General features: G+C 53.1%; 1 protein-coding gene across 3 annotated transcripts; it reads right to left on the bottom strand.

Annotated features, from left to right (window-relative positions):
* Window positions 1-6,055: 6,055 nt before the first annotated feature.
* RAD51D (RAD51 paralog D) lies at window positions 6,056-14,512 on the bottom strand (the record flags this gene model as incomplete). 3 transcript variants are annotated; one of them, XR_014269836.1, is made up of 11 exons in its annotated part: window positions 14,052-14,512; window positions 12,945-13,006; window positions 12,672-12,790; window positions 11,819-11,900; window positions 11,575-11,709; window positions 11,061-11,156; window positions 10,783-10,873; window positions 9,852-9,922; window positions 8,503-8,670; window positions 7,696-7,830; window positions 6,056-6,220 (listed from the first exon to the last, which is right to left on the bottom strand). XR_014269836.1 is itself a non-coding variant. In XM_082492870.1 (10 exons), exons 1-10 carry the CDS (start codon window positions 14,131-14,133, stop codon window positions 7,747-7,749), a joined length of 990 nt encoding a protein of 329 aa, XP_082348996.1. In that variant the 5' UTR covers window positions 14,134-14,512. The 3 variants fall into 3 exon arrangements, 2 of the variants coding, with proteins under 2 accessions (XP_082348996.1, XP_082348995.1); XM_082492870.1 differs by lacking the exon at window positions 6,056-6,220 and having other exon boundaries at window positions 6,245-7,830; XM_082492869.1 differs by lacking the exons at window positions 6,056-6,220; window positions 7,696-7,830 and having other exon boundaries at window positions 8,407-8,670.
* Window positions 14,513-15,112: the final 600 nt, after the last annotated feature.

Genomic DNA, 15,112 nt, shown 5'->3' with positions numbered 1-15,112 from the left:
TGATGCGATCCTCCCCACCTGTGAAACACAGATTACACTGATTCATCCCTGCAAAGTTTTCTGTGCTCCCTGAATGCAGTTAGTGCAGGTTCAAAGTACTAATTTCTGGCTTCTTGTAATGACCCTCCCTGGGAAGAGGAGGAAAACAAGCTTGATACGGGGAGATATAGATAGGTACTATCAAAACTAATGACTGGAACTACTTTGGGGAGCAGGAGGCTGGCTGGGGTTTCGCAATGGAAGCGGGTGATCAGGGGAGGAGTGGAGAAACATTTGCACCACGTGAATGCATTTAAGCGCAGAGCAGAAGGCGCAGGCAGGTAAATAGCAGTGCCATCGCAGCGGCACAGACCTTACCATAGCATGGACCATAACACTTCCCCGAGAAGTTAATCAATACTGGAGTATTTAGCCCACACCAGACTGCTAGCAATATTCAGGTAATTTAAAGCCATAGTCAGAGCTCACACTATAGAGAAGTACTGATTTCCCTCGGTTTTTACTACCAAGTAAGTACCAATAGGTCCTCTTTCCCTGGTCAGCAGCAGTTCACACACAGATGTGTCCAAAAAAGGGTCATGTGCACACAATTATCTGCATCTCACATTATCCTTCTGTCAAGTGTTTTATTAAGCACCACGTACTTGGTTCAAGGTACTTTCTAATTTCTTATCTTTGGATCAGGCTCTGTAATTCTCAGGACTGGTCAAAGAGAAAGAGACACTGCGAGATACCCTATGTACATATGAAAATGCACTCTTTCTATAAGGGATGGGAAGGTAGCCTAAACCTAACTAAGCACAATTTTTCCTACGTGTATTACAGTGAAACCAACACGCACTAGCATATTACCTGGCTGGATGTGAGGACACAAAGCCGCAGTACTGGGTCCGACCCACAGCCTGTCTAACTCTATAGCCTGCCTCCAAGGCAGGTCCAGGCGAGTCAGAGATAGGCACACAGACAGAACACCACCGCAGCAGATGACTGCACAAAAATCTGCTTACACCCTTCAACCACACAAAAGCTGGTTCAAAGTCTAAAGCGCAAGTTTAATAACCCTTCTATATATAGCACTGGAGATTCAACTCAAATCGCACTCTAGCCTGATTGAAGAGTTTACAATCTAAGTTGTTATAAACAACAAACCTTGGTACAAAGTCACACAACAAGTCAAAATTACACAACTTTAAAACAAACAAACAAAAAACCAAGACAAAACCATACTGAAGGCAATAACAAAGAGAAAACTGAAGGCCTGGAGAAAAGAAGATAGATTTCAGTCATAAACCGGACTAGTGACCACCAACCCCAAAATATAATTCATATATATCATTGCTTTGTACTCTCATTGCAGAGTATTGCATACGACTCTTGTTTTAAGTTGACTCCCAAGAGCCCAATCACATGTACCTGCCCACGAGAAAGACTAAGCCTCACTGAAAGTCAGCCTACTTTTTCTACCCTACAATTAAACACAATATTTAAATGATGGCTTTAAAACTAATCCAATTCAGCAAAAACTTGAGCAATTAAGCTTTAACCCATGAACACCAATGTCAAGGCAATCAGCTTTTAATTAGAAGCTCAATAGCTACCAGCCGAGGGAACATGCAAACCACAGAATGCTGCAGCCGCGCAACTCTCTGCACCGAGATTCAGGCAAGCAGAGAGAATTGCCCATAATGGAAAATATGACGATAGCCTAAGTAAATTGCTTTGTTTCACTAGACCCAATCAAAAGCAATTACATTTACAAAGTATGAATACAAGATCCCCCTCCCCACCACTGTGAACACAAAACATGTAAAGGAAACGACAGTATTTGATGGGTGGTAGTAGGTAAATGCAAGGATCTGGAATCTGTAAGAAACAACATTTAAAGCTCGCAGCTTTGTGTTCCACTTCTCGGCTTTAGAAAAACAAGGTATTGGTGGAAACGATCACAAAGGATAAATACTCTTTGTTTGTTTGTTTCATCTAATCATGTATCTGCCATAATGATCATTTATCTTACAATATGAGCTTCAAAGTTTTGAAATACAACCCACTACAATGTGAACACACAAAAAATGCCAACTTATAAACACACCTGTCATTCCCCATCCTAATGAAATGGAGAACTAAAAAAGCATTTTGTAAATCCAGTAAGTTCTTTGACAATTCCATAGTCAGGTTAGAAAGAACAGAAAACTGTCACAGGTTCCTACACTGCCATGAAACAGTTCTCCAAAAACAATGTCCGAGACCTCTTGTGCTGCCCACGGAAGATAAATTCCATGTCAGAGAAGAGGAAGTGAGCTCAAACAAAACACAAAACCAAAACCGTTTTGCATCTCAGCAAATTAAACATTACCCTGAACATATCTTCATCAAAGAACCATAAAACTAAAACATTCCTATCTACGCTTTAATATTATACTTACCTCTGCAGTATCTAAGTAAGCCCGGCCATCCTTGCAGTGTTTGAAACCACGTGAAGCTATCAAGTTCAACAGCTTATTTATCATACGGTCATAACATTAAGAGCATTTGTCCTTCGCTGTTTTGCCAAGTCCCTGATCTCTAAAGGCTCAGACTGGACTGCGTGCACGTTCTCAGTGCAGAGAGTTTACATTTATTAACCTGCAATCGCACACTGAAACACTGGTCAGAAACCTATTTGATGATACGTCAACACTTTCTCCACAGGAAACACCTTGCCCAGTTTACAGGAACAAACTGTTCTGAAGAACATTTGAGTACTTTTATTTTCTGAACTCCTTTTACCTTCTGTGGCAAAGGAAGGACTTTCATAGCTTTTACTTTGCCATACACCCCTGATTTTGAGCAGAACCGGGGCAGAGTGCCTCATTAAGAAAATAACTTGGGTCCTTGCCATCAAGGAAGCATCACCCCAGGTACACTGCCACCTTACCAAGCAAACGAGTACCTTAGACATGCAAAGAGACAACAATTTAAGCTAAGAGCTGTACTGAAGGCTGGCACTTATCCAGAATTCTTCAGTTCTCACAGCATTTCGAGCATAACAACCTACTGGGACCATAAGTCAGAAAAGGAAAGAAGTTCCTGAAAACCGCTTTCTAAACACAAGAAAAGAGGCTGTCCCTGAGTTCCACCTACCCTGTTAAGAAACCCTACAAGCGCTCCCCATGAAGGAGTCCCTTCACCCCATCTCCCCAAAACTCAAATCCCGGTGCTCACAGCCCCCTTCCAGCATCTCCCTGTCCCCCTGCCAGCCCCAGTCTGAGCAGCCCCGTTCTCCCTGCCCTGTGCCTCCCCAAGCACTCCAAGCCCCCTCTGGCCCCGTGTCCCTACGCACTTCACAACACCCCCAGCCCACAGCCATTCCCCCACCCCGCAACCCCTCAACAAACCTCAGTGGCCACTCCACTGCTTCACGGTCCCCACATTTACCACCCCCCCTTCACGCCATGCATCCTCCCTACTCTGGCAGCACCCCTACTGCCTCATAACTCCCCAAACCTTGCCAGCCCCCTCACTGCCCCACAGACCCCCAAACCCTGCCAGCCCCCTCACTGCCCCACAGAGCCCCCAAACCCTGCCAGCGCCCTCACTGCCCCACAGACCCCCCAAACCCTGCCAGCCCCCTCACTGCCCCACAGAGCCCCCAAACCCTGCCAGCCCCCTCACTGCCCCACAGAGCCCTCAAACCCTGCCAGCCCCCTCACTGCCCCACAGAGCCCCCAAACCACGCCAGCCCCCTCACTGCCCCACAGAGCCCCCAAACCCTGCCAGCCCCCTCACTGCCCCACAGACCTCCCAAACCCTCTCAGCCCCCTCATGATCCTACAGGCCCCCCCAAACCGCGCCAGCCCCCTCACAGTCCTACAGGCCCCCCAAACGCTGCCAGCCCCCTGATGGCCTCACCACCCCCCCCCCCAACCTGGCAGACCCCACCACGGTCCCACCCCCCCAAACACAGGCAGCCCCCCAACCCCCTCACCTGCCTCCTTCGGCAGCCCCGTCCCGGAGAGGGCGGCGGGGCCGGGCCGGGCGGCGGGTCAGCCCCAGCCCTCCGCTCGGCGCGGCGGCGGCGGCGCTATGGCAACTGCCCACCGCGGCAGCGGCCGCCAGCCACAGAGAGGGCGGCCAGAGCGGCAGCCATAGAGCAGCGGGCTGAGAGAGCGGCAGGCGACGCGCCCCTGGCGGCGCGGCGGCTTCTCTGGCGCCCTCAGGAGGGCCGAGAGGGCAGCGCCGCCCGCGGGGCGCGGCGGCTCTGAGGAACGCGGGTTCGAGACCCCGGCCCGGCACCGGGGGGGGGCCGCGTTGGGAGGGGTTCCTGCTGTGTGCACGGGGAGCATACATACAGGTACACCCATATATATACACACACCGAGCCAGATATACACAGACACATTTACACACATATATGCACACACATATATGTATTTTATACATATCAAGGGCCTTCAGTGCCAAAAGGCACCCCCACTGCTCGGAGTGAGGGGTGCCCTGTCTGCCCTGGGACGGGTTTTATCATCCCCGCTTTTATCACCCCACTCCGGGCTTTCCCTGTGGTTTTCCGGCAGATGTAGGCAAGGGGAAGGAGCCGGGAGAGGGACAATCCCCGTGCACGCTGGCACAGGCAGGCCCCGTCTCACGGGGCTGCAGCAGTGCCCGCCTCAGCGTGGAGGAGAACGGCTGGATTAGGATATTTAGGTCAGAAAGTCTTTTCAGCCTAATTTTACTATGCAAATTTAGGGCAAATCAGCTCGAGTAAGGCAGCAAGTTTTTCCAGATCAGGTAATAGGTTCCCACAGCCTGAACCCTTCTGGCTGTCCCCACACCGAGCAGCAACCGGCACCCACAGCAACTCCTCCCCCGCGGCAGCACAGCCGCAACGTCAGGACAACGCCGCCATAGACTCACAGAATCGTCTCAGTTGGAAAAGACCTTTCAGATCCTCGAGTCCAACCATCAACCTAACACTGCCAAAACCACCACTAAACCATGTCCTTCAGCACTACATCTACCCATCTTTTAAATACCTCCAGGAATGGCAACTCAACCACTGCCCTGGGCAGTCTGTCCCAATGTTTGACGACCCTTTCTGTGAAGAATTTTTTCCTAATATCCATCCTAAACCTCCCCTGGCGCAACTTGAAGCCATTTTCTCTTGTCCTATCGCCTGTTATTGGGAGCAGAGCCCAAACCCCTCTCGTTACCCCCTCCTTTCAGGGAGCTGCGGAGAGCGATAAGGTCTCCCCTCAGCCTCCTTTTCCCCAGGCTGAACACCCCCAGTGCCCTCAGCCGCTCCTCATCAGACGTGTGCTCCAGAGCCCTCACCAGCTCCGCTGCCCTTCTCTGGACACCCTCAGTGTCTTTCTTGTCACGAGGGGCCCAAAACTGAACGCAGCACCCAAGGTGAGGCCTCACCAGTGCCGCGTACAGGGAGACGATCACTCCCCTTGTCCTGTGCCCATCACCTCGCACACACACTGCCTACCTCGTCGGCAAACCCTGGATCTGAGGAGCTGCCACCCGAAGCTCAGCCGTGCCCCGTATCACACAGTCCTCCCTGGCTGTTTCCCAAGAGGGCATAAAACTCCCACAGCTGCAATTAGCTGATTTCCAAAGAGAAAAAAAATCCCCCCAGGTCATGGCTATGCCCGAAAGCCCAGGATGTTTAGCTTTGGAGTACAGCCCACACATCACTGCCGTTCCCCGGTCTCTTCCTGACCGACCAGCACCATCACCATTGAATCACCGTCCCATGACTGCTCCCCAGTGACTAAGAGCCAGAGCAGAGTCTCTGCTGTCATCTCCCAGGGGCCACGGCGAAGACGCTCGCTGGGCACATGGCTGGTCTCATGCTGAGTCTGATGCAGTGTTCAAAGGGGGCTGTTCCCCTTCTCGTCCTCCCACTAGTCAGGGGAAGAAGCCAGCAAGAAAGCCCCCTTGGTTCAAATATAACTAAAAGAGGTTTCTATTTCCCCTGCTCCGCTCCCCCGCAAGAGCTTTGCTTCCTCTGCAGAACCTCAGGCAGAGAGATAAAATAGTAGCACACAGTTTCAGTTGAAATTTGTGTGTACCAGCTATTTATTCACAGCTTCAAGAGACATACAAGCTAAATTTTCTGCTTGTAAGGACCAGCCACATCAGCACAGGGCTCCAGCAGACAGGGAAACCATCCTCCTCCTCCTCACTCCAGCCAGCCGGGCTGCAATCCCCGGGGCCAAACCTCCTCTTCCCAGGCCTGGAAAGTCCATAAATGCAAATAAATACACTTTAAAAGACACTTATTTGTACTGAAAACTGTTTAATGGTACAGCTCACATCACTTTGGCACGTTCCCCTCCTCGGGCAGGGCCTGCTGGGGGCACAGCCTTTCCCACAGCCCCAAGGCTGCAGAGGCTGGGTGGCCATGATGGAGATGATGGGACCTGCCCCATAAATCACAGCCCTGGGAGCACCGAGAGCTTGGTTTCGCAGGAAGCACAGCTCTGACAGATGACGTGCAAAATAAAAATCTGTGCTGAGACCTGGCACTGCCTCTTGAGAAACCAAAATTGTGTTGTGTTCACATACCCCTTTTAGCTGCCCCCTTTCTACACCAGCCTTGCTCAGGAATAAAGGGCTGTATGGGGTTACATCTACTCTGGAGAAATCAGCACCCAAGTTCTGGCTAAATCAGACTCCTCTTTGACCAGCCTTAGAAGGCTCGAGGAACTGTACTGATATGTTATTACTTTAATGAGCATGCCCTGATGAGTCCCAGGCCCCACAATCTATACCAGCAGCCTTGGAGGTACAACCCATAACTCAGCTCATCTGCCAAGGAGGTTTCTTATTAAGCAGGGGTTGAGGGTGTCTAAGATACCTGAGATCAAGAGGAGAGGCCACGCTACATCCCAGCACTGCACAAGCCCCCCGGAGGTTGCACAGAGCAAGGGAGAGCAGCTGGAAAGCACTGGAGCAAGGAGAGATTATTTTAAACTATTTAAACACATATAATTGAGTAGGTTCTTGAGCATCAGACAGGGCCAGCTGGTGGCAGTCAGGACTCCTCCAGTGCAGCTGATTCAGATTATAGCCTCCATCAGTTAACAACAGTTCTTTATACAGCATAGCAGTGCCCCCAAAATACCAGCAGTTCCCTACAGGGCCTGATATTACTCTGGGGAGAAGGTCAGATCAAGCATCCGATTATGTCCCAGCTCATCAACAGCCCAACATCCCACCCCAGTCCTGCCAGGGACTAAACCTCAACATTTTAATTAGGTTAACAGCAGTAGCCATTAATTGAATTCCAGCTCTCAAGAAACACAGCAGTGTGCAACATCTTTTTTGTTATTTCTAACTTAAGACCACTGTGGGCTGCCCAAGGACGATCAGAGCTCCAGAACAGAGGGCAGCAAGTTATGGGGGAACAAATCCACCACGAGGAGTCATGGGTTTGTGCCAGGACGTGCCACCTGGTCCCAAGCCAACACCTTAGGACAGGGCCGGCTCTGCCGGTTGAAGACAAGCCTGCAGCAGAGGAGAAGACCTGGTTGTCATGCTGCTCACACAACCCAGCCACCACAGGCAGCATCTGCTGAGCCAAGGAGATCTCTGGGGAACCCCACACTCATTTTCTCCTCAGTGCAGAAGAACAAGAGCTTCTTCACGTTGGTCCTTCCTGGGGCTGCGGGACTCAGAGGCAATCTGTAAAACTTCCAGTGTGCTTGCCTGCTTTTTTTGCAGCTCTCTTGGACCTCAACGTTTGCTATTCTGCCTGCATCAGAGGCCCTGTGGGGGTGTCGCTGGGCTTGGCTCCTGCACATCACCATATGCAATGTCCAGCTCCACCTGTATCCCCGTCGGCTGCAAGGAGAAAAAGAGCAAAGCTTAACGTCATGCTGCTGGGACTCCACAGGGAAGCCTGTACGCTGGTCCATCACCTGCCCCAGAGCCCAAAATCCCCAATTACAACCCCTTGAGGGTTTCTTCTTTCTGCTGGTGCCCTCATTTTAACTGGGTCTGCTGAACATAGAGATTCAAATAGAGAATGCAATCTAGTAAAGAAAGAACATCTTCCTCTGAGCTATCCCCAGACACTATTATTTAGCACACCCAGGTTGTGTTTTGCTGCCCAGCACATCACCACAGCCAAACCCATTTGGATCAGGCAGGGCTGCCTCGTATGTAGGCAGGGCTCAAGCCAAAGTCATCTCTGCAGGTGTTGGAGCCAGCCCTGCGGGACACTCACAACGAGGAAAGTGAGACAAGCAGGAGGAACACAGTGACCTGGACTGGAAAGTGGCGCCACTCATTTAACATGACAGTAAATACAAGACCAGGCTGTTGGGAACAGATGCTCATCTCTTCCACAGCACACAGCCAGGCTGCATTCACTCCTCTCCCATTGCCATGGGTCACCCAGCGAGGCCTGATCCTGCCCTACCCCCAAGAAGGAGCCTTCCTCTGCTCTGAAGCCAAGTCCATGTCACATGGCTTCTTCTCCATCCCAAGAAGGACTGCTCCAGGGAGCCTCACCTGCCGGGGTGACTTTCCTAAGGAAGCGATGCGTTGTGTGGTGGCTTTCTCCCAGGTGGCTTCTTTGGTCTCCAGCAGCACCCGGGTGCTGGGCACGAAACTCCAGGACCGGCCGAGGGCTGGCTTCAGTGCACCAGTGCTGCTGTCCCTTGTCACCTGGTTAGTCACCTGCAGCACAAACAGGCTTATCAGTGCCCGGGAAAAGCAGTGCCACTCGGTGTAACAAAACACCGGAGATCACCAGGAGATAGTGGCCAACCTGACACTTCTGAGTTTTTTTCTTCTCCTTCCTGGCACACCCATGCCATCCCCTCTAAACACAGCCCACGGAACTGTCCCAGACATGTACTCAGGTAGGAGCTCACTCGTATCTTCAAGCTGCAGTGACTCCTGGTGCTGAAGCCACCTGCAAAATTTAACTTGGAGCCTCCAAGCATCCTTCCAGGCACCCCATCCATGTCACTTTATAGAATAGTTTTAGTTGGAAGGGACCTTGAAGATCATCTCGTTCCAAACCCCTGCCATGGGCAGTGACACCTCCTACCAGCCCAGGTTGCTCCAAGCCCCATCCAACCTGGCCTTGAACACCTCCAGGGATGGGGCAGCCACAGCTTCTTGGGGCAACCTGCGCCAGGGGCTCACCGCCCGCACAGGAAAGAATTTCTTCCTAATATCTGATCTAAATCTCCCCTCTTCCAGTTTGAAGCCATTCCCCCTCATCCTATCACTACATGCCCTTGTGTCACTAATCAGACGAAAGGGCAGGACCGTCTCAACACCTCCCAGTGCCAGGTTCAGCAGACCACCATTTTGTGCAATGGCCTTCCCAATTCAAACACATTAATTGTGGTCAAGGCAACCTGTCTGGGCGTGTTGAAGCAAATGCAATTGCTTGGCCAAGAGCTGGGGAAGACTGGAACAGAGCCCCTTCCAGTCCCCAGCTCCTTTTGGAGGATGCAGTGCCCTGCAGTTACTCCAACGTAAACCAACCAAGAGGTTACTCAGTAGGCCGGCCAGCCCCTTAAATGAATGGTGTTATATCAAAAATAAAAACAAACAACATTTCAATCTGTTTGTACTTAACTCTACCTTGCTCAATCGAGTGAATGCCGTGTTGGCTGGGGACAGCAATAAAAGCAGGGAGCTGATCAGCCCTGTTCTTGCCACACATTTTCTGGAACAAGACAACCATGGGCTGCAGAGAAGCAGAGCTACGGCAGGGAGCAGAGGTCTCTCGCTTCTGCTCCGCTGGGAGCAGGGTCCCCCCTCATAAGGGATCCAAAGGCTCTCCGGGGCTGCTCACCATGGCACACGCCAGCACACGAAGGACAAGGCACAGCAACACTCACCACAACAGCGAGGCTGAACTCCCTGGCCAGTGTCTTCAGCTCCCTGGCCAGCTGCATCATGATGGCCAAACCTAGAGGAGGATAAAGCACTTGAGTGTTTGCGGATCAGCCCCCAAAAAGCATGTCAGAGGCAGGTGGTATCTAGATCTGCATGAACACTAGATTTAGTGCCAGTGCTGGTGTTCATGAGCACCTTCAACCCATTTCCATTACCAGCACCCCAATGTTCCCATTGCACCTGCACACTCCAGGGCACCCCAGCCGAATGGATGTGGCATGGACAGACCAATCCCTAAGTTGTCCCAAAACCTCCTTTCCCACCTTAGAAGTCCTGAGGCCAAAAAAAAAAACCCTACAAAAGCACTAGGAGCTCCAGACAAAGCCATCCAAGTTCATTTAGCGCGTACAGGTCCCCTCTCTCCTGCTCACACCTTCATTTCCTACAGCCCGTGGCTGTGAGGGGACCTCCTGTGACAGCACTGGCTGCCACCCAGGTGTGCAAGTCCCTCTGGAAGGTGTCTGAGGGGGCCTCCTTGGCATCTCAGCCAGCAGAAAGCCCCTCACTCTTGATTTATGGTCTTTTCTGGCAGAAAGAGCCTCAGGGGAGCTTTGCAAACTGTGCCAGCAACCACCAGTGACACTGTTAGCAGAGGTTTTACTCTGTGAGCAAACTGTGCAGTGCCTTCTCTCTCCCCTGGATGGGTTTCAGACCACCGGCATGAGCTTGCACAGCCACAGCCAGCTTGAATTTTTGCCGATAACACTGCAAACAGACTCCTGCTTTATCCAGTTGCAAAGGAAAAGCGGGGAGCAGTTGCACCCACATCTGTCCTGCCCCAGGTCCAGGCACAGCGTATGTGGGAGGAAGATGCTCTTCAGGACAAGCAGAGAGGTTTGCAACCTCATTGCACCTCTTAACGACGCAGCTCACCCTCTGACTGCTTGCCGCCCAGCAGCGGGTAAATCACAGCCGAGACAGAGTCGATCACCACAATCTTGAGAGGTCCCATGGAGCTCATGACCTGAAAGAAGGGGGCACTGTGTGCAACGTGGAGTAACAAATCCAGCAGTTTTGAAGACCATGAGCTGCACAGAGGCTCAAATGTGCCCAGGACGGGGTGATATGGTGTCACTCATCAGGCACAACAAGCCTCGCTGCCTTCCTTGCAGCTCTGGGGAAGGGAAAGGGGCCCGGAGGCTCGCTCCTACCTGCTGGGAGAGGCGATCCCGCAGGTCCTGCAAGGCGCTCAGCATTTCGTAGATGTTGAACACACGGACCACCTGGATCCGCTGCAGAGCCTCCAGCTGTAGCACAAAGTGGCATCAACAACAGCCTCATCCCCTCCAGGACCCACCATATTCCTCCTGCCCAGCTGTTACCAGCTCTTTGCGTTTATACCATGCCACAGAGAGAGGGACCCTTATTTCTTCCATATTTGCCTCCATCCCAAGAACACTGTTGTTCCCATTGCACTGATGGAAGAAGCAATGCAGACTGAGCTCAGGGAGCAAGCCCTCCCCTTCTCCCCAAGAAAAAAACCGTGTTCCTGAGCACACTACCCACCCGGCCATGGGAGGAAGAGTTTGGACCCAGAAACCCCCATGGGGACAAAGGCAGAGCTGGACAGAAAATACATCTCTGGGGGTTGTCTGCAGGCAAGAGCCAAGGCAGTTTTAGCATGAGTGGAGGAGCAGCAGTGGGACCAGCTCCAGCAGAACTTGCCTGTTCTTCCTCGGCCTCTGCCTGGGCTCGAAGCATTTGGTAGAGACGGGAGGCGGTGAACCCCCCCGTGGAGTCGAGAAACAAGACGTGCTGCTTGAGGCTGAGAGACACGCTGGCTGCAATGCCCAGACACACCTGGAGAGGGAAGGACCGGGCATCAGCCAGACCCCCCATGTCCCTCTGCTTCACATGCCTGAAGGCATCTTCACCCTACCTGTCCTCTCTTCTCCTCTGTCCCACTCACCTGTGTCTTCCCACTGCCCGGCACTCCCATGAGCTCTGTCACTTCCCCCGTGTACAGCCCGGAGTCCAGCAACTGGTCCAGGCTACAGGTGGAACACAAGGTGGGATTATCAACACATCTTCAGCCAGAATGGCAAGGCCGCTGGGAAGCAGCAGTCCCTAGAGTCCCCTTCCCAAATGCAGAGAAGTCCTTCAGGGTCTCCTCCTTCTCTCCCATCCCTGTCTCTCTCCACACAGTGGGCAACAGCAGATCCGCAATGTGGGGGATACCAGAGGACGGTCCTGAGCTGGAGAAGAGCTGTGGTTCTGGGAACACAGTTTGAATACCCAGGGTTTCTCTGCATAGTCACTGTGACAACCCAGTGAGGGTATGGGGAAAAGAAGTAAGGACGTGCAATAGAGTAACTCATTTCCATGCCTGATCTAGACAGTTTGGACCATTGTCTCTCAGCAGACCTCCCAGATCCCCAACCCTCCTCTTTGGAGCCCTCAAGGGAAAGGCTGAAGGCAGTGTGTTATCTAGTGTAGAAGTGAGACACACAACCAGCTCCCAAAAGGTGCGCAAGCTCTTGCAATGACAGCAGCAATGTCATTCCCTCCAGGGACACAGACCAGCTGGCTTTGCAGCCACAGGACATGAAGAATAACCATCTCTTGCTCACAAAAGGCAGAGCCAGGCTGTGGCTGGAAGTTTTTAAAACAGCTGCTGAGGATGGTTTGGACACCACTGAGCCTGCTCAGGGCATCACCACATTGAAATTCAAAGCCTGCGCTGGGCAACCACGGCCTTTTGCAGCAAGCCCAGCCCTGGGCAGATCTGCTAGCTCGCCAGGCGATGTACCCACTGTACCCACCTTGGGCTCCCAGTGGGCAGGATGGCTGTGGAGCTCTTGAGCTCCTCATAGAGGTCTGCTCCGTTGGTGGGGAAGGCAGAGAACTGGGCCAGGAGCACACGTCTCACCGCAACCAGCGCCTGGTGGGCAGAGAGATGTCTGGAAACGGGACTGAGGAAGTCCAGGGCCATCGTCTGCTGCAGAAGGTCCCCCCAGACAAACCCATCTGAGGTGTGAGCTGAACAGCTCTGAGCTCCCCAGTTAACATACCAGGACTTAGGAGTCACCCTTTACCTTGTAAGACAGGGAACACTTCTGGGCAACATCCTCCAGGTCTGATGACACAAAGTCCACCACTGCAAATAATATGAGGGACAAGAAAGTTGGAAGCCAAACCTGGACAGACCACGAACACCAAAGAGATGACCGGCTTAGCCAAAACCTGCCTGCACCAACAGGCAAAACGTCTGTGCCCTCTGCCAACACTTCAAGCGGAGGAGCAGGATGTCCCACAAAATGGACGACTGCAGTATTTTCCTTTGAGATGGCCCTGCCACCCACTGCAAAACAAATCAGGGAGACAAGCTGCTAAAAATTCTCCCTGTTTTCCTCAAGAGCTGCCCAGCGCCATTTGATAGCTGGGGCCACCCAAGAGAGTCCCCTTCCACCAGTGTACCACAGTCTCAAAGGGTCAGTGACTGACCCAAAGCGCCAGCCCTGGGCATGCCAGGAAGGGCTAAAGCCACAGAAATTAGAATAACTAGTGGGCCCATCTCTGCTCCCAGGAGCTACTCCAAGATTTTTTCAGATAGATGTGTATGTTATTGCTTTTTACCATTTTTTTTTTTTAACCAGTTCTTATAGGAAAAACAAGTATTACATCATCCATGGATCCAGCACCCACAGGATGTCACAGACTCCATTGAACAAGAATAAAATTGTGCTATTCTCAGCTCTAATCCAGTTTCTCAGAGCAAGTAAAGAATCCACCTGAAGTCTTCCCCTTCCCCCCTAAGGGCAGGCCTTGCCCTGGGTGCAGTGTGCCAGGAGCCTGGGCATTCTTCAGAGGGAAAAAACACACAAACACTCCTGAAATACCTTCAAAAAACCCATAATTGATCGTCCCTCAAAGAGCCTCTACAGAGACCTCTACCACCACGTCCTGCTCCAATGGAGAAATCCTGACTCATCATATTCACCCAGGGGGACTCAGAAGACACCCAGCGGGGCACACACAGGAGGGATAAAACCACAAAGGCAGGAGACATTTTCCAGGGGCTGCCCCACAGCCCGGACCACCCAGGCTGGCAGATGGGTCCCATACAGGAGGAGAGCACAGTGCCACCCCAAACACGCAGGGGTGACATCCCCCAACCCAAGACCCCGCTGCTGCCCCATTACCCGTCCTGATGCCGTTCACTCCAAGAAGCTGAATCATCTCTTGGGTGAGACCAGGGCAGAGCCCAGCCCGCAGGACCACCATGTCCCTGGCCACCCCCAGGACGGAGCACCATGGGGCTGGGAAGAAGCGAGGAGCCCTGCAGAGAAGATGGGATAGCGGATTTGACACTGGACCGTTCCTGCCCCCGGAGCAGCCCAGGCCGGGGAGACGCTACCCAGGCCGGCTCTGGGATGGGCGGTTACGGCGGGTGTTTAGTCTCCCTTTAGGGCCAAACAGCCCCAAATCCTGCAGCCAGTCGGGGAGGGGGGGGGGCACAGCAGGCGAGCGCATCCCCATCCCGGCTACCTTTAGCAGAGCCCTTGGTGGGAGCAGGGAAAGCCCCACGGGAGTTTCCCACCCCATCCCCATCCCCACCGCGCTCCCTCCGCGCCCCGGCTGCACCCCCCGCTCCCCCCGGCACCCGAAGCCGGGCTGCCCCAGCACCCTTTCCCTGTCCCCCTGCCTGTCCCCTGCCGGCTCCTTTTCCTGCTTCCTGCAGGCAGCGGAAGAGCCGGTCCAGGGCTCGTATTCGCCCCCCGTCCCCGCCTAGCGGCGGCGCGGCGCGGCTCCAGCCCCGCACCGAAACCCCGGTGCCACCGCGGTCCCCGGCGAGGGGACCTGTCTCGTCCCCCAGAGACCCTGCGAGCAAAGGGGTCTGCGTGTCCTGCCTGCTGGGAAGCGCTGCCAGTCCCTGCCTGCACCACCACCCCCCAACACCTCCGGAGCCTCCCCCCCTTCTCGCTGGCCCCAGCAAGGGATGCCCTCCCCAGCTGCTGGCACCCAAGGGTGGTCCGGGAAGCGCCCACAGCAAACTGGGGGTTTCAGCTCGCAGCGCAGCCCCATACCAGCAGGGACACTGGGGGAGCACCTGGGAGGACGAGAGCTGGCTCAGGAGCTGCGGCAAAACTGGAGCGAAGGGAGCACAACAGATAAGAAAACAGAAATTGGTAGAAGAGGAAGGAAACAGAATAGATAAGGGATCCTGCTTATCTATAGCAACTCCCCCAACCACCAGCTGTCT

The sequence above is a fragment of the Vanellus vanellus genome (genome assembly GCF_965231255.1).
Source record: "Vanellus vanellus genome assembly, chromosome: 19".
Taxonomy (NCBI): Eukaryota; Metazoa; Chordata; class Aves; order Charadriiformes; family Charadriidae; genus Vanellus; species Vanellus vanellus.
This window is presented reverse-complemented; position numbering and strand designations above follow the sequence as displayed.